At 44.4% G+C, this 22,019-nt stretch overlaps 1 protein-coding gene across 2 annotated transcripts; it reads left to right on the forward strand.

Annotated features, from left to right (window-relative positions):
• On the forward strand, positions 1-20,934 carry L2HGDH (L-2-hydroxyglutarate dehydrogenase). 2 transcript variants are annotated; one of them, XM_063118238.1, is made up of 10 exons: positions 1-261; positions 2,213-2,328; positions 2,926-3,077; positions 4,179-4,310; positions 5,123-5,285; positions 6,716-6,750; positions 10,101-10,268; positions 11,424-11,581; positions 16,372-16,503; positions 19,149-20,934. In XM_063118238.1, exons 1-10 carry the CDS (start codon positions 152-154, stop codon positions 19,342-19,344), a joined length of 1,362 nt encoding a protein of 453 aa, XP_062974308.1. In that variant the 5' UTR covers positions 1-151; the 3' UTR covers positions 19,345-20,934. The 2 variants fall into 2 exon arrangements, with proteins under 2 accessions (XP_062974308.1, XP_062974309.1); XM_063118239.1 differs by lacking the exons at positions 1-261; positions 2,213-2,328 and having other exon boundaries at positions 2,993-3,082.
• The last annotated feature ends 1,085 nt before the right edge of the window (positions 20,935-22,019 follow it).

The raw sequence follows: 22,019 nt of genomic DNA on the forward strand, positions 1-22,019 counted from the left end.
GGGGCGTTAGGCCCAGCCCAGACGCCGCTTCGGCTCTTCCTCGTTGTCCAGCTCGGGCCTCCTCCAGAACCTGTGGAGGGCGGAGAAAGGAGAGGAGGAGGAGGAGGAGGAGGAGCCGCAGCCGCGCTCCTGACTGATATTAGAGGCCGACATGGTGCTGCCCGTTTGGGTCCGGGCCGGCGGCGGGGCCTGGGCCTGGCGCCGGTCCGCGGGCCGAGTCGTTCCCGCGCGGCCCCTCAGCAGCAACAGCCACCCGAGGAGGTGAGAGGCGCCTCCTCCTCCTCCTCCTCCTTCTCCGCAAGCCACACTGGGGCTGCCCCACAACGCTCCCCTCACGCCGTCCTCCGGTGCCGCGAGCTGAGGGGAGGGCAGGCCTCGGCCCCGATCCCAGCTAGGCCAGCAGCGGCGCCCTGTCGCGAAGCAGCCCCGAGGGAGACCCCCCCGCCGCCGCCGCCGCAGGCGAACCTCGAAAGGGCTCGCGGCCCCTGAAAGGCTCGATGAGTTTCGTCTCCTCGGCGGGGCCATTTTAGTGGCTTCCCGACAGGCAGAAATTCAACAGGGGTGACGGCCCAGCAAGGAGATGCGCCGTGGAGAGAGGCTGGGAAGGTGGTGGGAAGTTGAACGTCTGCCTCATCGTGGGTTGTTGTTTTCCTGGCCCAGCTCGTGTGGCGTTAAAAAGCTGCCTGCCAGGCTGTAATTAAGCCGGTAAAGCTTTATCGTTCTTGAAGCCATTTGTGGGGACCAATGCTGGGCTAGGTAGGCCGTCTTTCCCCAACCTGGAGCCCTCCAGATGGGTTAGACTACAACTTCCATCATTCCGAGCCAGCATCATTCTCAGCTAATGGTCCTGCTGACTGGAAATGATGGGAGCTGTAGTCCAAGCCATCTGCAGGGCCCCAGATTGGGGAAGGGAGAGAGAGACCCTTTGGTCCAGCACTGCTCTTCTGACTTTGGCCTTGTTTCCCTGTCAGGTTCAGTGGCTCACTGGTTCAGTGGTTCACTGGTTCAGTGGCTCACTGGTTCAGTGGCTCAGATCCCAGCCAAGTGGCTGACAAAGACACCGGAGGAGGAGAAGCGGCGTTGGGAAAAGGGCAACTGGGCCCTAGGAAGACATACAGGAGCCCTGGTCAGAGGAGGTGGCAACCCTCCAGTGGAGAAATAGTCCAAAACGAAGGAGTATACAGGGACGGTTGCCACCTTTTCCTTCCTGGCAGGGCTTCTGTGCCATGAACAGGCACTTTTTACAGGCTGAAATTCAGAAGGTGCTGTGCTCCCCCAGCATAGAGTGACCCTATGGAAAGGAGGACACAGCTCCTGTTTCTTTAACAGTTGTATTGAAAAAGGAATTTCAGCAGGTGTCATTTGTATGCAAGTTCCCTCCTCTTCACAACAGTTAAAGCTGCAGGAGCCCTGCCCTCCTGTACTATACTAGAGAGACCAGATACAAAAGAAGGCAGGGCTCCCGCAGGTTTAACTATTGTGATGAAGAGGGAATTTCACCAGGTGCTGCATGCATACCAACGACACCTGCTGAGATTCCCTTTTCAATACAACTCTTAAAGATACAGGAGCCCTGTCCTCCTTTTCACATGGTCACCCTACCCCAGCATAGAGGGAGAGAGAGGCTGGGTTTACACAATACACTAAGCCATGATGGTTTATTTTCTGACAGAACCCATAACGAGTTTGTGTGTCATCTGCGGGATGTTTCCGCCTCCCACCATGGCTTAATTCACCCAAACACCCCACTCTGAGAACCCACGCTCTGCAGAATGGGCATGGTCGGCCTTTTGCATAATCTATGATGTATAGTGGTTAGTGACCCAACGTGGCTTAGCGTTACATGTAAACCCAGCCAGAGCCAGCAATAGAATCGCTGTTTGTTCTGCAGTTGTGAAAAGGACTGATAGAACTGGTTCTCGTATCTGCAGGAGAAGAACTATCTGTCGGGGAACTATAACTCCTATCATCCCAAGCCAGCATGCCCATTGGCCATGCTGGTTGGGAACAATGGGATTTGCAGTCAAACACATCTGGAGGGCGCCAGGTTGGGGAAGGCTGTGCCACACCTGCACTTTTATGTATTTACTACTTCTTACTGAAATGGAAGCATAAATACAGATATTATCTAATAGCTAGGTATTGAAATAAGCTCTTTGAAAGTGAGAAGCGCATGCCTTGCAAACACTCTTTGCAAATGCATTTTTAATAGCACCTTTGATGTCGCTGTCGTTGGCGCTGGCATCGTGGGGCTGGCATCGGCCAGGGAGCTCAGCCTGCGGCATCCGACCCTCACGTTTGGAGTGCTGGAAAAAGAGAAGGAGTTAGGTATGATATCTGATTTCTGACAAAACAGCTCACAGTCTTTCATATATATTTTAAAATTGTATTAAATCAGCCTTCCTCAACCTGGGGCGCGCCAGATGTGTTGGACTACAACTCCTAGAATGCCCCAGCTGGCTGGGGCATTCTGGGAGATGCAGTCCAACACATCTGGCGCGCCCCAGGTTGAGGAAGGCTTTATTAAATGGTATCGTCCAATTGGCTATGATCTACCAAGAACAAAACCCAGGACATCAGAACCAGGACATTAAAGATAAGATTTAATCAAATATTTTATTTAATAAAGCTGTTTGCCTGGCCATGTAGTTAGTCTGTTTTCTCGTGTCTTCCTGCCTTTTAAAGTTGTCTTATTACTGTATATTGTATTTTTTATATTGTATTTTACGATTATATGGCCATTTTTTGTTTCATTTTGTACATTATCCTACCTTTTGATGAAGGGCAGTTTAAAAATCTCTTAATAAATAACATATTAAATACGTATTTAATTCCTCTAAATACCCCAAAAATGAGCCTCTTAGGTTTCATGCAGCATGTGTTTCAAGATTTCTCTCTAGATTTATAATGCATCTCCCTATTTAGCCTTCCATCAAAGTGGACACAACAGTGGCGTTATTCACAGTGGAATCTACTACACACCGGGATCGCTAAAGGCGAAGCTATGTGTGGAGGGGTCAATCCTCTGCTATGAATACTGCGACCAAAAGGGAATCCCCTACAAACAGTGCGGCAAGGTATGGTAGGTGCTGCACCTTTTGCTTCTTAAATTCAGCAACTATAAGAGACCTAATTAGATGTAATCTCATTATCAGAGCCTTTGCTCAAGTCTTCCCAAAGTTTTGTTCTCAAAATCTCTATAGACCCCAGATTATGAACCTGCTTCTGTAAGATGAACACTTAAACTGGGAGAATGAGTTTATGTAACTCGGAAAGCTATTTCTAATATTATTTAGTTCAGTCTAAGTTATCAACTCTGATCTTTGGATTTGAACGCCCTTTTATGTGTTTCTGTGTCAGGTTCATCCATAGGTTCTCTTTTGTATGATGACAACTGAAACCTAGTGTCCTCTCTATTCGGCCCTGGTTAGGCCTCATCTAGAGTATTGTGTCCAGTTCTGGGCTCCACAATTCAAGAAGGATGCAGACAAGCTGGAGCATGTTCAGAGGAGGGCAACCAGGATGATCAGAGGTCTGGGAAAAAGTCCTATGAAGACAGACTGAAAGAACTAGACATGTTTAGCCTGGAGAAGAGATTGAGGGGAGACATGATAGCACTCTTCCAATACTTGCAAGGTTGTCACACAGAGGAGGGCCAGGATCTCTTCTCGATCCTCCCAGAGTACAGGACACGGAATAATGGGCTCAAGTTACAGGAAGCCAGATTCCGGCTGGACATCAGGAAAAACTTCCTGACTGTTAGAGCAGTATGACAATGGAACCAGTGACCTAGGGAAGTTGTGGGCTCTCCCACACTAGAGGCCTTCAAGAGGCAGCTGGACAACCATCTGTCGGGGATCCTTAGGGTGGATTCCTGCATTGAGCAGGGGGTTGGACCCGATGGCCTTGTAGGCCCGTTCCAACTCTGCTATTCTATGATTCTATGATATTAAAATACTAACTCGGGACTAGAAAATATTTTGAAGTCCTGGGGGGCCAGCATCACATTTTAGATGCCCAGGCATCTGGACTGTTTTCTAGCCTTGCATCCCAAGTTCCATCTCCTCTAAACTCCATATCCTTCACTACTGTTTGGTTGCATTACATATTTTCCCAAGAGATGTTGATTAGATCATGCCCGTAAATAATTGAACCAACTTCTGATGTTTCCTCTGCAGCTGATTGTTGCAGTTGAACAAGAAGAAATTCCAAGACTCAAAGCGCTGTATGAGAGGGGGCTAAAGAACAATGTCCGGGGACTAAAACTGATAACTACCAAAGAAATACAAGCAAAGGAGCCTTACTGCCGGGTAAGATACCTTCTTTCTCTTCAACATGAAACATCTCTTTCGTACAAGTAACGTACTGAGCGGGGATTAAGTAAAGCCCGGTATAGCAAATCCATTTGACTTTAACAACCTCTATAAAAGTGTGCACGTAGCAGAATTTCCCCACAAGAATGCTTACGATTGGCTGTCTATCTCGCCCTCTTGCTGTAGGTTGTGGGGAGGGTTACCTCAAAGGGATTAGAGTGCCAAACGTCTCCACCCAGCAAATGACCATGGGCCACCTTGAAAATTCAGCAGCGGGGAAGCAGCAGTGCTAGGACCAGTGGTTGACTTCCGGAAATACTTCTCCAATCCCAATGTGTCACATCACCCATCTACATCTTGCCCCACCAAGTCTTCACCATCACGGGTGCTTTCCCCAGTTGCTGACAGTATAGAAAGTGGAAGGGGTAACGAGAGCTGCATGGAGAATATTAGCCCTGCTCTGTGACTTCTCATCTTCCCAGATCAGTAGTTCGTTTGTATCGTTTACCACTCAAGAATGCCACTGAAAAGTCCTTATGACCTCCTTTATCTGGATTGGCACTGTCTAGACCAGCCTTCCTCAACCTGGGGCGCTCCAGATGTGTTGGACTGCATCTCCCAGAATGCCCCAGCCAGCTGGCTGAGGCATTCTGGGAGATGCAGTCCAACACATCTAGAGCGCCCCAGGTTGAGGAAGGCTGGTCTAGATAGTCCTGCAAGGCCCAAGGCTGTCAGGCCCACAATGCCTTTTTTATGTTCCTTGCTCTTCCATGTGAACAGAAGCGTTGACCCTGCATCTGCCTTTTCAGGGTTTGATGGCCCTGGATTCCCCATACACTGGCATTGTGAACTACAGGCAGGTGGCCCTAGCCTATGCTGAGGATTTTCAGGCAACTGGAGGAACCGTTTTGACTGACTTTGAGGTGGAAGATATGGAGATGGTGAAAGAAAGTCCCGCTGGAAGTAAAGAAGGTAAGAAGCCACGTGATAACTTTCTGACCTCTATTTCGGGTGTGATGGGGGGGGCGGAGTTCCATAGGCCAACTTAGTTGTCAGCTAAATCTGCTGCATGCTAATTAAAATGTGTGGCTCCTAGTTTAAGTTTAAATACTTTAAACTCCTAGTTTAAAGTTAACTTCAGAATCCAATATAAATTTCTCCTGTTAACCTTCAAAGCTTTTCACGGTCTAGCTCCTTCCTATCTCTCCTCTCTCATCTCACACTATTGCCCCGCTCGTGCTCTTCGCTCCTCTGATGCCATGTTTCTCGCCTGCCCAAGGGCCTCTACTTCCCTTGCTCGGCTCCGTCCATTTTCTTCTGCTGCCCCTTACGCCTGGAACGCTCTTCCAGAACATTTGAGAACTACAAGTTCAATCGCAGCTTTTAAAGCTCAACTAAAAACTTTTCTTTTTCCTAAAGCTTTTAAAACTTGATGTTGTGCAGACTTTATACTGTTAGTTTTACCCTACCCTGTGCCTGCTTACCCTACCCTGTGCCTGTTTGCATTCTCTTCCCCTCCTTATTGTTTTACTATGATTTTATTAGATTGTAAGCCTATGCGGCAGAGTCTTGCTATTTACTGTTTTACTCTGTACAGCACCATGTACATTGATGGTGCTATATAAATAAATAAATAAATTAATAATAATAATAATAATAATAATAATAATAATAATAATAATAATAAATACTTTTGCAGCCTCTTTGCGTTTCAAACACATCAAGGAAAACATGAGTACCTCACAGGCCCAAATAATGCTGGAGGATGCATGCTAGAAGGAAGAAAGGGTTGTCTCATACAGCTTTGCTCTAATGAAGACACTGCTAGAGTGTTGTCAGGTTTTTAGCCTGTGTAAGTTTTTACTGGAACTAGAGTCCTAAGAACAGTTAATTGGGATACTCATCTCAAGGCCTTGGAAAGAGGCCAGGATATGCAGGTGGAGGGTATCTGGGCAGAACAGCAAACTAGCTGATGCAATCTAGTGTTCACATTGCATGAAAACACTGTGATTGGTTCTCATCTGTATAAATATGTTATTGATAATGAATCAGTGTGGAGAGTTTGTTGTAGAGTCAGATGGTTTTTGCTGGAGCATTATTCTGAATTGTTCTCTGTATATACTTGTACAGTAAACTTAGATAAGTAGGTAAAAGCTACTGTGTCTGAGTCTTCCTTCTTCATTGGACTATTCATTTGCTATCTGGATCCTCTGGTTCAGCTTGCGTTATTTGCATTCTGTGCATGCTCTGCGGAAGTGAAACACTTCACCCTCCTGACAAGTGTAAGAATGTGCCTCCCAGGTAGGCCCATCTCTTGAGGCCACCACTATGGTCCTAGCGTTGTGCAGCTGAGTAGACAATTGTTTCGTAACCCACATAGTGTTTTATCTTATTATTTACAGGGATGAAATATCCAGTCGTTGTTAGAAATTCAAAGGTAAGAGCAAGCTTTCAAATACGATTTTATTTTTAAAGTTCATGATATTTCATCTTCTATTCTGGTATGTTTCACATGTCAAGAATGCAAATGCTTTACCTTGATTGCTACTGTCACCAGAAAAACTCTTCGAGATGAAGAAAAATACATAGTGTGGCGTTACACCCCACAAGTCAATGTATGTTTGGAATTGGTAAGTCTGTGGTGCTTAGAATGTTGACCTGAATGGGTGGAATTAGAATGTCTTAGGGGTGGGGTGATATATAAGGGAATGACTGAGGGGACTGAGAGAGACTTTTAGGTACTTTTTGAGTCTTTAGCCTTTAGTGCTTTAGCTCTCTGTGTGTAGAGTACTATTGTTCTGGAGAGTTTGAGGATCAGTGTATAGAGGGGTGTATTTTGAGTGTGGTGTGCACATAGTCAGTTGATGTATATTAAACAATATTGATAATAAAAAAAGCTCAAGAGTGATTGTGTGAGAGAAAGGAAAGCGTGTATGTGAAGAGAGAAAGGATTGGATGAGAGGTTTTAAAACGGTTTTGAAAAGTTTTATTTTGAAACAAAGTTTGTGAACCTTAAAATGAAATTTTATTCAGTTTGTTTTAACTACCACAATGTTTCTTTGGCATTTATCATCTGCAGTTATATACATTTAACACCCACTCTGATATTAAATTACCATCAGCACGTTTAATTCACAGCGCTTTGATTTATTACTGAAATCCTTCCAACTTAACCCCTTTCTCCACATAGTTTGGAGAAAGGCGGTGTTTGTCCCTTGCCTCAGGCTCCTCAAGTGGTGGGGCTTAGCTTGAGCAGGGAATATCCGTGGCCGGGCCTGTTGTTCAGAGCCTGTGTCATGGCACATAGCTTTGGTAATGAAGACATTTATCCCATAAAGACATAGGTTTGCTTTTCTGTCTTCTTCAAAACAATCTCTGTATGGCTCATATCAGAGGTGAAGTCTTTGCCTAATATAGGATTCGTTATAGGCTGACACTCTTCGAACATCTATTTTTCACCCTTTGTCTCTTTTTGGATAAATCACATTTCACCACAAGAATTATACCTATGAACTAAAACAGTCACCAACGCGACATTGTCAGGTGTCGTGAAACAGAAGGCCCAAGGCCCATGCTGTCAAATATTGAAATCAGGCGATGGTTCTCTCCAGCCTCTGGCATATGACAAACCAAACATCGTCTGTAATAGCTGTAAATACGATCCAGAATAATCATGGTACTAATGTGTCTGTAGAAATTCCTAGTATCCCTCCAGCAAAAGGGGATCTCGGAAGTGACCGTCCTAATTTACTCCTTCACTGAGTTACATACCCAAGTCGCTCCGTATAATGTGTTTCAGCCAAATTTGGTTGCAGAGGTTGGTGAAAATTTATTAATTTTGGTCTGATATCCAAGTCAGACTGATTTTTAAAAAAACAATAATAATTTTGTTAAAGTTTCCCTTTGGTTCCTGCAATCTGAATAACAGAACTATCAGAGATGTAATTCCAGAAATGAGCACTGGCATAAAAGAGGGGTGTTGTTGTTTTTAAAGTGACTCAAATGGCAAAGGATGTTTATGTCAGATCTGCATAACACAGATCTTGCATTGCTGGTCATATCATAGAATAGTGGAGTTGGAAGAGGCCTCTAAGGCCATCAAGTCCAACCCCCTGCTCAATGCAGGAATCTACCTCAAAGCATCCCTGACAGAGGGTTGTCCAACTGCCTCTTGAAGGCCTCTAGGGTAGGAGAGCTCATAGAATCATAGAATAGCAGAGTTGGAAGAGGCCTCTAAGGCCATCGAGTCCAACCCCCTGCTCAATGCAGGAATCCACCCTAAAGCATCCCTGACAGATGGTTGTCCAGCTGCCTCTTGAATGCCTCTAGTGTGGGAGAGCCCACCACCTCCCTAGGTAGCTGATTCCATTGTCGCACTGCTCTAACAGTCAGGAAGTTTTTCCTGATGTCCAGCCGGAATCTGGCTTCCTTTAACTTGAGCCCGTTATTCCGTGTCCTGCACTCTGGGAGGATAGAGAAGAGATCCTGGCCCTCCTCTGTGGGACAACCTTTTAAGTATTTGAAGAGTGCTCTCATGTCTCCCCTCAAGCTTCTCTTCTCAAGGCTAAACCTGCCCAGTTCTTTCAGTCTCTCCTCATAGAACTTTGCTTCCAGACCCCTGATCATCCATGTTGCTCTCCTCTGAACCCCCTCCAGCTTGTCTGCATTTGAAGCTTTTACTGCCTTCTCGTAGAATTTGTAGAGGCTGGTTACTTTGTAAGCCTGCCTTTGTATGATAAATTATGACTACGTAATTTGCATGAAAGCCACTGCTTGTGCCAGGTGACATATGCAATACATCATTATTGCTTGTCTGTTTTTTGAAATAGAGCAGACAAGTTCTGTTGGCATGGCATAATTATTTTGAAACAATTGGACCCTTCATTCTTTTTAAAACTTGCAAAATAGGTTAATCTCTTCATGAGATTATGGCCGGCTATTTTTATGACATCACTTTCTCAAAATGGGCTGTTCTCCAGTACTGTAACTAATTCAGCCCCATGGTAAAATGGTAACTCTTATGGCACCTGACCAACACCACTTCCTCTCACCCCCTCCTTCCTGTCACAGTCATAGAATAGTAGAGTTGGAAGGGGCCTATAAGGCCATCGAGTCCAACCCCCTGCTCAATGCAGGAATCCACCCTAAAGTAGGGTGAGCCTATGAAAAGGAGGACAGGGCTCCTGTATCTTTAACAGATGCAATGAAAAGGGAATTTCAGCAGGTGTCATTTGTATATATGGGGAACCTGGTGAAATTTCCTCTTCATCACAACAGTTAAAGCTGCAGGTGCCCTGCCCTCTTTTAAATCTGGTCACTCTAGTATAGCTCCTGCAGCTTTAACTGTGGTGATAAAGAGGGAATTTCACCAGGTTCTCCATCTATACAAATGACACCTGTTGAAATTCCCTTTTCTGTGCAACTGTTAAAGATACAGGAGCCCTGTCCTCCTTTTCATATGGTCAACTTACCCTAAAGCATACCTGACAGATGGTTGCCCAACTGCTTCCTGAATGCCTCTAGGGTGGGAGAGCCCACCACCTCCCTAGATCACTGGTTCCACTGTCATACTGCTCTAACAGTCAGGAAGTTTTTCCTAATGTCCTGCCGGAATCTGACCTCCTTCCAATCTCTTGCTGGAACAGGTCAGTTCAAGCTTGTGGAACAGCATCACAGCAGGCATGGAAATAGGAGAGAGAGAAGACGGATAGGGCCAGTTGCTTCTGGGATTGAGTTGTTGGATGAAGTTGTAGTTGAAATGATCTTGTGCTCCTTCTTTTGCGTCAGGGGGAGGAAATCCATTGCCGGCACCTGGTGTCCTGTGCAGGGCTTTATTCAGATCGCCTCTCTCAAATCAGTGGTTGCAGTCCAGAGCCCCGCATCGTGCCTTTCCGGGGTGATTATTTGGTGCTGAAACCAGAGAAGTGCTACTTGGTTCGAGGAAATATTTATCCGGTACGTCGTTTGCTCCGTGCTTTTCCACAGTGAGATCTTGGGGCTTCTTGGGGCTCTTAGTATTGCCATTTTTTATTTAATATTTATCTAACAGCATGTTAAACTTTGCAGAAAGTCCCATAGCATATACACACTTCAAATCTAAGCCATGTCTTCCCTTTAAGGAACTCTGGGAATTGGGGTTCTGTGAGAATACTCAAGCACTCCCAGAGCTATAACTGGTATAATGCCAGCAGAGGAAGGTTGTCGTGCTTAGGCTGTATAACCTAAATCTAGATTCATTATGCCTAGAGCAGGCACATGTGGGCAGAGCTTTGTCGGCCGTTCTAAGCAGTTGCCCAAAATATACCACAACCCCATTCCGAGTCACTGCCACCCATATCACTCATCTGAGTCCCTGCCATCCATCCCATCTCACATTTTTCTCTCTTGAAATACTAGAGCCCAAAGGGGTCAACGCATGAAGCTGATTGGTGGGAGATTCAGGATAGATAGGACTTCACACAGCGCATAGTTAAATTATGGAATTCACTTCCACAAGGTGTCGTAATGGCTTTAAAAGGGGGTTGGATAAACTCCTGGAGGAGAGGGCTATCAATGGTTACTAGTCCTAATGGCTATGTGCTGCCTCCAGTATCAGATGCAGTAACCCTCTGTACACTAGTTGCTGGGGAACATGGGTGGGAGGGTGCTGTTGCGCTTGTATTTTGCTTGTGGGAAGCTGGTTGGCCCCTGTGTGAACAGAATGCTGGACTAGATCGACCCTTGGTCTGATCCAGCATGGCTCTTACGTTCTTATATGTGTGGCTGTACAGGATTTTTTGGTCCATATCTAGCATTTGGGTTTGGGTTTGTTCCGCATGCCAAACTCAAAGCAGCAAGGTTGTGTGTGTATTTATGAGAATTGCACAGAGATTAGTATTGAATCAGAGGGGGACAAACTGAATTTCTGTTGGGATGCTCTTAGTTCAAACACAGCATGCATTGTGTGATTGAGAGAGAGGCTCTCCAGACCATTCCAGATGTTGCAGCTTGTGCGGTTCTGGTAGCTGTGCTGTGTACCACCACCCCTCCCAACACTTGATGCAGAAATAGTGTTGTTCTTTTCAAATATGTTTTTATTTAGGGAGCATTTCTTTTGCTTTGCTGTGATAGGTACCTGATCCACGTTTCCCCTTTCTGGGCATTCATTTTACCCCAAGGATGGACGGGAGCATTTGGCTTGGGCCTAATGCTGTGCTCGCCTTCAAACGAGAGGGCTACAAATTTTATGACTTCAGCATCCGAGATTTTATAGATGCAACTGCTTACAGGTAGTTTCCTCTCTTTGTTTAAATATGAGAACCCATTGCCTTCAACTTACTGCGCCCCCCTACAACTTGGAGTATTAACTGTAGGTATCATAGGAAGCATTACAGCGGTTGTTATGGCAATACAGGAGGGATCCCTGCTGCTCACATAGGTCAGTCTCTGGGGTGCTGCCATTTTTTCTTCCCCATTGCTACGATTGCATTTGTTTGTTTATTTAAAACATTTGTATCCTGCCCTATATCACTAGGAGCTCAGGGTGGCATACAGATAAAATTATACAATATAAAACAATAAATATACACAGATAAAAACAAATTAAACCATTAATCAAGCTAAAACCAGTATAGAATTTAAAAGCAGTAAAAACAATTAAAACAGTTAAAACAAAGTGCGAGCTTGTTGAATTTACCCATTAAAGCAGCAGTTCTCAACCTGTGGGTCGGGACCCCTTTGGGGGTCGAACGACCCTTTCACAGGGGTCGCCGAAGACCATCGGGAAACACATTTTTCCGATGGTCTTAGGAACCGAGACATTTCATTTATTTGTAATTAGAAATAAATATTTCACAATAACACTATGCTTTAATTATGTTCAATTTGTAACAATGAAAATACATCCTGCATATCAGATATTTACATTACGATTCATAACAGTAGCAAAATTAGTTATGAAGTAGCAACGAAAATAATTTTATGGTTGGGGGTCACCACAACATGAGGAACTGTATTAAAGGGTCACGGCATTAGGAAGGTTGAGAACCACTGCATTAAAGGCTTTGTTAAAAAGCCATGTGTTAACTTGGTGCCAGAATAAAATCAGCGTTGGTGCCAGCCGGGCCTCCAAGGGGAGGGCATTCCACAGCTGGGGTGCCACAACAGAGAAAGCCCTCTCCCACGTCCCACCATAGCGTATGTCTCGTGTTGGTGGGACGTGGAGGAGGGCTCCTCCAACAGATCTCAAGTCCCAGGCAGGCATTTATAGGGAGAGGCGCTCCCTCAAGTATCGAGGTCCCAAGCCGCTTAGGGCTTTAAACGTCATTACCAACACCTTGAATTCCAACCAGGAGCATATAGGCAGCCAGTGCAGTTCCTTTAAGAACAGTGTTATGTGGTCTCTGTAAGATGTACCTGCCAGCAGTCTAGCTGCTGCATTTTGTGCTAGCTGCAACTTCCGAGTCGTCTTCAAGAGCAGCCCAACGTGTTGCCTCTCCCCTAAAGCCAGCCTCCTCTGTGTTCTGCCCCTTCTCCAACTCTGTGTTCGGCTCCTCTGTGTTCAGCCCCTTCCAACTCTGCTATTCTATGATTCTATAGGGATGCTTTAGGGTGGATTCCTGCATTGAGCAGGGGGTTGGACTCGATGGCCTTGTAGGCCCCTTCCAACTCTGCTATTCTATGATTCCAAGTTTCTAGCGCTTACTTATAACACTCTCCTCTTCTCTGGCTACTTTTTTTCCCTTCGAGTCCCCTTTGTTCAACACAAACATTTCTATTATCTGCCTCCTCTTTTTGTTTAAGGTTTCTTCCATGACCTACTTATTTAGCGAGACTTTCTCTAAACAATTCTGTTGCCTCCCCCTCTCCTTCCACCTGACTCTGCTTTTAGCCCAGTCCTGGCCCTGGTGTAGAACACTAGACGTTAGAAAGGAAAGATGTGGCCCCAAGCCAGTGTTTAAGGCAAACGCAGGGGAGCAATGAAAAGAGACTACTTTATCTTCAGCTATGGGGCAGTATATAAATGTAATAATAATAATAATAATAATAATAATAGATGATTGGCCAACACCAAAGCCCTATGATGAGAGACTGAAAGACCTGGGCATGTTTACCCTGAAGAAGAGAAGACTGAGGGAAGACATGATAGTGTTAGATCAATGTTCTTTTCACCCAAGGACGAGATCCAAATGTATTTGTATTGTGAAGCCTAAGCCACAGATGATCTAAAAGAAGCTAGCAAGCTTAAGTTTTGTATTGCTTTAAAGGGGGGGAATGTTAGCATAACCACGGTGGTTATGCTAACATTCCCCCCCTTTAAAGCAATACAAAACTTAAGCTTGCTAGCTTCTTTTAGATCATCTGTGGCTTAGGCTTCACAATACAAATACATTTCACAGTCACAAAGGGGCACTCTTCAAATATTTGAAAGGTTGTCACACAGAGGAGGGCCAGGATCTCTTCTCAATCCTCACAGGGTGCAGGACATGGAATAATGGGCTCAAGTTACAGGAAACTAGATTCCGGCTGGACAGCAGGAAAAACTTCCTGACTGTTAGAGCAGTACGACAATGGAACCCATGATCGAGGGAAGTCATGGGCTCTCCTACCCTAGAGGCCTTCAAGAGGCATCTGGACAGCCATCTGTCAGGTATGCTTTGAGGTGGATTCCTGCATTGAGTAGGGGCTTGGACTTGATGGCCTTAGAGGCCTCTTCCAACTCTACTATTCTATGATATGACCAGCAATACAAGATCTGTGTTATGCAGATCTGACATAAACATCCTAGAGGAATTCACACTAGAGGCATTCAAGAGGCAACTGGACGGCCATCTGTCAGGTACGCTTTAAGGTGGATTCCTGCATTTAGCAGGGGGTTGGACTCGATGGCCTTATAGGCCAACTCTGTATGGTCTATAAGGATGGTCCAACTCTACTGTTCTATGATTCTGTGAAATGGGCTTTTGGGGTGGGGTGTTTCCAGGGGAGAATTAGCAGATGAAGCACTCTTCCTACCTGCTAATTCTTTCTACAGCGCTCCTTTGCCCTGCATTCATGTTGCTTCAGCAAATGCGAGTTTGGGAACATGCTTTTGCCAAGGTAATGCACAGTTCCACCTAGGGCTGGTACCATTTCTAGGTTGTAACTTTTCCCATACTTTATTTATTATTTATTTATTTATTGCATTTTTATACCACCCAATAGCCGAAGCTGTCTGGGCGGTTCACAAAAGTTAAAACCGTTCAAAGTATAAAACAAACAGTATAAAAGAATGATCTAAAATAAAACATAAAAGCACAACCAGGATAAAATCATCAGCAGTGCAAAAATACAAATTTAAAACAGCAAAGTTAAAATTAAATTTATAGACTGTTAAAATACTGAGAGAATAAAAAGGTCTCCAGCAGGTGTCTGAAAGAATATAGTGTAGGTGCCAGGCGAACCTCCTTAGGGAGCTCATTCCACAGCCAGGGTGCCACAGCAGAGAAGGCCCTCCTCCTGGTAGCCACCTGCCTCACATTGTCAGTGGAGCAGCACTGCCATCACTATTATAGAAACAACAGAGTCTTGTAGTACCGTAAAAGCTACCAAATCATAGGATAGTAGAGTTGGAATGGGCCTCCAAGGCCATCGAGTCCAACCCCCTGCTCAATGCAGGAATCCACCTCAAAGCATAATGTATTATGGCGTAAGCTTTCATGTACTGATGCGCACGTATGCGCACACACACACGTGGGTGTAGAGAGAAAAACGTAAAAATGAGGTTAGAGGTAAATGAAACTTTAAAAATGCAGGAAAAAATTGAATCAAGATAACGGGGTTTTATCCCTCGTGTGGCGCAGAGCGGTAAAGCAGCAGTTTCTGCAGCTGAAAATCTCCCCACGGCCTGAGTTCGATCCCAGCGGAAGCTGGTTTCAGGCAGCCGGCTTGGGTCGACTCAGCCTTCCATCCTCCCGAGGTCGGTAAAATGAGTACCCAGTTAGCTAAGGGAAAGGTAATAATGGCAGGGGAAGGCAACGGCAAACCACCCCGCTATAAGGCCTGCCAAGAAAATGTCAGCGAAAGCTGGCGTCCCTCCAAGAGTCAGTAATCTCTTCTCCCAGGCATTTTTAACAGCATTTTAACAGCATTTAACAACGTTAAGTTTGTTTTTAATGGACCCCACAATTGTTGTTTTTAAATGGATACTGTTGTTTTTATACTGTTTTTATGTGTGTGTGTGTGTGTGTGTGTGTGTGTGTGTGTGTGTGTGTGTGTGTTTAAATTGTATACTTTTAATGTTTACTATTTTTAAATGTTGTAAACCGCCCAGAGAGCTTCGGCTGTGGGGCGGTATATAAATGTAATTAAATAAATAAAATAAATAAATAATGACTCAGTGCTTGCACGAGAGGAGGAGGTGTAATTTAGCTTACCAGTACCAAGATGGTTTTGTGAATGATTACTATAATTATTTTACATACATTTAAATTTTAGTGTAATTATTACACACTGCATTTCATTTACTTTTGGCCTCATCGCTGACATATTTTTCTTTTACACTCATGTGTATGTAAACCGAGGATAACACATGCATCTGGTGAAGTCGACTCCAGTACACGAAAGCTTATGCCAGAATAGATGTGTTAGTCTTTAAGACTTTTTGTTGTAGTTGCTGCAAAAGAGGCTAAGGCCACAATCCCATGCATGTTTAGACAGAGGAAGAATCTCACAATTCCCAACACTCCCTTTTTCTATCTGAGAATCATAGAATCATAGAATAGCAGAGTTGGAAGGGGCCTACAAGGCCATCGAGTCCAACCCCCTGCTCAATGCAGGAATCCACCCTAAAGCATCCCTGACAGACGGTTGTCCAGCTGCCTCTTGAAGGCCTGTAGTGTGGCATTGTGCCCTAATGCAGCTGCCCCTCTGGAAATAGCTGCAATAATAATATATCCAGGGATGGAGCTGTGGAGTGGAGTGCAACCCGTGTTTGGAAATGTCTGCTTGTTACACGTGAATATGAAAGGAGGAAGAGCTCAGCCCTCAGAAAGAAGGCTGCCAGTCTGCTTGCAAAAAGCATTGTTTTTCTTCTCCCCAGTGGCTTGTGGAAGCTGGTGCTCAGGAACCTCTCGTACGGGATGGGAGAAATGTACAGAGCGTGTTTCCTTAGTGCGCAAGTGAAGCAGCTGCAAAAATTCATACCTGAAGTTACCATCAATGATATTCTCAGGTAAAACAAAATTGTTTTATTTAAGATGAGGTTTGCTTTTATTTATTTATGTATTTATTACATTTATTTATTTATTACATTTATATACCGCCCCATAGCCGAAGTTGTCTGGGTGGTTTACATAAGTTAAAAACAGTAAACATTAAAAAAGTATACAAAATTTAAAAACCATCAGAAACATAAAAACAACAGTATCCATTTAAAAACAACAGTTCTGGGGTCCATTAGAAAACATAGAATCATAGAATAGCAGAGTTGGAAGGGGCCTACAAGGCCATCGAGTCCAACCCCCTGCTCAATGCAGGAATCCACCCTAAAGCATCCCTGACAGATGGTTGTCCAGCTGCCTCTTGAAGGCCTCTAGGGTGGGAGAGCCCACCACCTCCCTAGGGAACTGATTCCATTGTCGTACTGCTCTAACAGTCAGGAAGTTTATCCTGATGTCCAGCGGAATCTGGCTTCCTTTAATTTGAGATCGTTATTCCGTGTCCTGCACTCTGGGAGGATTGAGAAGAGATCCTGGCCCTCCTCTGGGTGACAACCTTTCAAGTATATGAAGAGTGCTATCATGTCTCCCCTCAATATTCTTTTCTCCAGGCTAAACATGCCCAGTTCTTTCAGTCTCTCTTCATAGGGCTTTGCTTCCAGACCCCTGATCATCCTGGTTGCCCTCCTCTGAACACACTCCAACTTGTCTGCGTCCTTCTTGAATTGTAGAGCCCAGAACTGGACACAATACTCTAGATGAGGCCTAACCAGGGCCGAATAGAGAGGAACCTCACGTGATTTGGAAGCTATACTTCTATTAATGCAAATGATGATAATATGATGATAATATATCCGATGGTGGTTTGGAGGCAAGTAGTCAGCGTGCTGATGTTTGGCTGTACGGTGTCGCAGCAGTATAGTAGAAGATAATTAACTACCCATATTCAAAATAAAAATGTGTCATCAAGGCCAACTCACCATTTTTCACAATTCTGTGAGGAATTCTGTGAACTACAAGCAATGGAGTTAATATAGCTCTGATACACCAGGTTGAGGGCATTTACTGTTATGATAGATAGCTTTGTTAAAACTCTTATTTACGCAACCATGTAATGATTTCCCAGTTTGTAGGTTTACATTTTAATCAGACTATAGGGAGTAGCATGCAATTTATTTGCTTTGGCACCTAAAAATGTGATGAAAGTACCTGAGAATCATATTTTCAAATACCCAAGCAAATAAAAGTGCATGCTAGGCTCTATAACTCTGGAACAGAAAGCGGCCATCTACATGGCGCTGCTTTCACTGCTGATCCGCACACACAACTATACCAAAATTATTCAGTGGTGTAAAATAATTTTTTACAATGCAATAGCAGCGTACAACGTCGTATAATTAACATAAGTGTACACGTATACAGACTGAGTAAGAAGTTACACAAAGCAGGTTCATAAATGTGTCATACAATTACTGAGCAAAATAAGAAATTTAACAGGCCTCCGGTTTCTTAAGCCTGTTTTGCCACGGCTTCCTCAGACTTTGCTATTGTTACCGAAAGACATAATACAAATCATACAAATGAAAATAAATACCCAGCATGAGGTTACACATAATTAGATAAGATAGTATATGCCAGCTACAAGACCAATGACTCACCATCAACGTTAAGCTCGTGCCATGGTAGGAAGGGTGTTCCTCTATCCTGAAATATCTTTAGTTGTCCTCCAAAAAGGATTGACTGTAGAAAAATACAAATTTTCAATTTACAAGATTAAACAGAGAAACATAGAGTTTATGAAAGAATAGCAACTCCTCTAACCTCAAATTCCTAGGCGAATGTGAGCTTTTTAACAGCGGTGATTGTTCGATCCATACGATCTCTTTTATATCTCACTTAAAGCCACGTTCATTTAGTTACGGAGAATTGCAACCAGGTGATTCCTAGCCCAGGAATGACGAAAATTCCAGACTGGTGTTCAAAACGTTGGTCTGTAATATGTCTAATTTAAAGATCCATTCAGCCTCCCTTCTTAAAAGAAGGTTGTCATAGTCACCCCAATTGTATCTATGGGAATAGATCCTGTCAACAACCATTTTGAAAATTTATTTATTGCATTTATATCCCACCTTTTTTTCCTCCAAGGCGTACATAATCTGAGATAATTATATTTAGTTCAATATAATATTGGAACTAAAAGTGCATCCAGAACTTGGTGTCTTAGTTTTGAAAAAATTGGTCTTGTAGCTGGCATATACTATCTTATCTAATTCTGTATGTGTAACTTCATGCTGGGGATTTATTTTCATTTGTATGATTTGTATTATGTCTTTCAGCAACGATAGCTAGGTCTGAGGAAGCTGCAGCGAAACAGTTTTAAGAAACCGGAGGCCTGTTAAATCTTCTTTTGCTCAGCAATTGTATGACACATTTATGAACCTGCTTTGTGTAACTTCTTTCTAAGTCTGTATACATGTAAACTTAGGTCAATTATATGAGGTTGTACACTGCTATTGCGTTGTAAAAAATTCTTTGACCCCACTGCATAATTTTGGTGCAGTTGTATGCTGTTCAGCGTGGTTTTTCTGGTGCTTTTTGCAACTGCTGCCTCTGTTCTGTGTTTTTATTCAAATACCCAACATCTCCTTTCTTTGTGCAGAGGTCCAGCTGGTGTCAGAGCTCAGGCCTTGGACAACGATGGGAACTTGATAGACGATTTTGTGTTTGATGGAGGCACTGGAGACATTGGCAGCCGAATTCTGCACGTCAGAAATGCTCCTTCACCTGCTGCTACCTCCTCCCTTGCCATTGCAAAAATGATCGCCCGTGAGGTGGAGCGGAGATTTGAATTGTGAGAGCAATACCGGAGGCTTGGACCTGAGTGATCCCTCCGTGGTCAGGCACTGCGACGGACAATAAAGGAAACAGCAGGAGGAAACTGTTTATTTGGGGAGAAGCAGTCAGAATGGAAACGGATCTCACCCACTAGATTGCCTTGTGGAAGACTCAAGTCTCACTATGCTCTGATTCTCCGTTCTCCCTGGACTAAGTATTTATTCTGCATGCATCAGAGAAGCAGACCAGCAGGGAGAGTGACCCATTCTCTGTTTCTGTTCCATGCAAAGATTCACCAATGCACCAGGGGCCCCTTTGGAACTCTCTGGAAAACAGGTGCTGTGATTGGGCTACTTTCCCTCAATTACCTGAAGAAGGCAGGGCAGTAAAGTAGCCAACCCAGAGGGGAAATTCTCCCGGCCTAGGCCCATCGAAAGCATGAGGGATGAGCAAGAGAACAAGAGTAGATTGTGCCTCAGGCATTGGAACCAAAAATTATTTTTCTTTAGCAAGTAAAATAAGCAGTGTCCGTGGTTTGCTCCTGGGTGATTTTGTCTTTTGTTTTATCATTGCTGAAAATCAGGCCATTCTCCAAATTGCAGATTGTTGAATCACTATTTCATTTTGTGACAGATCGTCATGTGCACACAACCTTCCTTTTTCTGGGTGGTCGAGGCATGCAAAGATCAGAGTAGTACCATGTGAGACTATGACCTAAACTACACCAATCAGGATATGGCACTATGAAAGCGGTATATGAAAGGCAGGAGCCACACGACTGCTTTACAGCGGCATTGAAGTGCACAGACAACTGTTGGGGCCCATTGACACAGACCATATACCACTTCTATAGTGCTATATCCTGCTTGGTGTGGCTCCTGCCTTTTATATACCGCTTTCCTAGTGAAATATTCTGCTTGGTCTAGATTAGGCCTGTTTTTTAAAAAATGAAGTGCAAGGTTGCTAGGAAATGAGCCCAGATCAGAAGATACACAATTAGAAAGTGAGTTTATAACCGCCCAGAGAGCCCTGGCTATGGGAGCGGTATATAAGTTTAATAAATAAATAAATAAATTTATACAAAACCTTGTTGTGTGTTGAGCAACAGTCAAAAAGGAAGGAAAGGAACCTCTCGTGCAAGCACTGAGTCATTACTGACTCTTGGAGGGACGCCAGCTTCGCTGATGTTTTCTTGGCAGGCCTTATAGCGGGGTGGTTTGCCGTTGCCTTCCCCGGCTGTGATTGCCTTTCCCCCAGCTAACTGGGTACTCATTTTACCGACCTCGGGAGGATGGAAGGCTGAGTCGACCCGAGCCGGCTGCCTGAAACCAGCTTCCGCTGGGCTCGAACTCAGGCCGTGGGGAGAGTTTCAGCTGCAGAAACTGCTGCTTTTACCGCTCTGCGCCACACGAGGCTCAGATTTTTAAAATCTGTTTTTTTTTAAATAAAGTGCAAGGTTGCTAGGAAATGAGCCCAGATCAGAAGATACACGATTAGAAAGTGAGTTTATACAAAACCTTGTTGTGTGTTGAGCAACAGTCAAAACTGCTCCATAAATACAAAAGTGATGGACAAGTGAATTTATAAAGTTTTTTCTTTTCTTTATTGAATTACGGAGTTTGGTATTTTCATTTTGTCTCTCATCCAAGTCATCTTGTGTTCCTATTTCCCCCCCTGACAGACTGGAGTCTAGCCATCTGGCTGGGTGATAAGCATGAATTGAGAGAGTTCTGGGTGTCCCTTTTCTATCCTGCCCAGCCCAGCTCCTGAGAGCCTGTGCCTTGTGAGGCAGGAAGACCTGCCTGTTGCCCTTAAAACTACATTTAAGCAGCAGTGAACGCTGGAAGGCAGAGAAGCGAGACTGGTGTCTTGACAAACAGATATCCAGAACTGGGGAGTGGACTCCAAAGAACACCTTCCCTTGGCAGCCCCATTTGTCATAGCTGCCTTTCAGGAGAGCAGAGCAAAGAGGAGCTACATGATACCATGATTTGATATAGTTGGTCTTCTGCTGGTCTTCTGGATCTGTTATTGGGAGGGTAAGAGCATCGGCCTATAAATCTGAATTTATTGTGAACCGCTTTAAGAGTCATTAGGGCTGAAGAGTGGGATACAAATACTGTAAAGTATTCATAGCTTATTCCTACTTTCTGGGAAGGATTCAGTAAGTGGCAGAATTCCTCATATCCAGAAATGGAATGCCCAAGGCTGCTTATCTACTGAGAAGATGGTATTCCCTTTGCTCCTGGCAAAAGAAATGAAGCTTCCCAGCTGGCATGAGAAAGAGGGAGCATGTTCTCTGCCAGCAAACCAGCAACAGATCTGTACTTTAAAAGAATTTTTTACGGTCGATTCTATAATTCAGGCCCCGGGACCAATATAGCTACCAGGGTTCCCCAGATGGCCACGCCCCTTCCCCCCCCCCCCCGGTTGCACAACTTTTGGTGGCTTCCAGGTTTTGTGTCGTTCCCCCCCCCCCCATTCTAAGGCTTTGTTACTGGCAGTAAGAACTTTAAGCCACAGCGCGATGGTATTTTTTTTGCATTGTTGGCCGTGCCTCTTTTACCTTCCATCCCTGGAATGTGGCCCTCCCAAGAGCTCCTCTGAAATGGAATCCAACTCTCAGGTGGAGAGAGGTTCTGCACACACCCACACACACCCTGCTGTAATAGTTACTTGAGGATATTAATGCAGG

Source organism: Elgaria multicarinata, chromosome 2 (genome assembly GCF_023053635.1).
Source record: "Elgaria multicarinata webbii isolate HBS135686 ecotype San Diego chromosome 2, rElgMul1.1.pri, whole genome shotgun sequence".
Lineage (NCBI taxonomy): Eukaryota > Metazoa > Chordata > Lepidosauria > Squamata > Anguidae > Elgaria > Elgaria multicarinata.

Coding starts and splice junctions, on each gene's coding strand:
- L2HGDH (XM_063118238.1), top strand. CDS start 152: ATGGTGCTGCCCGTTTGGGTCCGGGCCGGCGGCGGGGCCTGGGCCTGG. Junction 262..2,212: donor AGCAACAGCCACCCGAGGAG/GTGAGAGGCGCC, acceptor CATTTTTAATAG/CACCTTTGATGTCGCTGTCG. Junction 16,504..19,148: donor ACCATCAATGATATTCTCAG/GTAAAACAAAAT, acceptor TTCTTTGTGCAG/AGGTCCAGCTGGTGTCAGAG.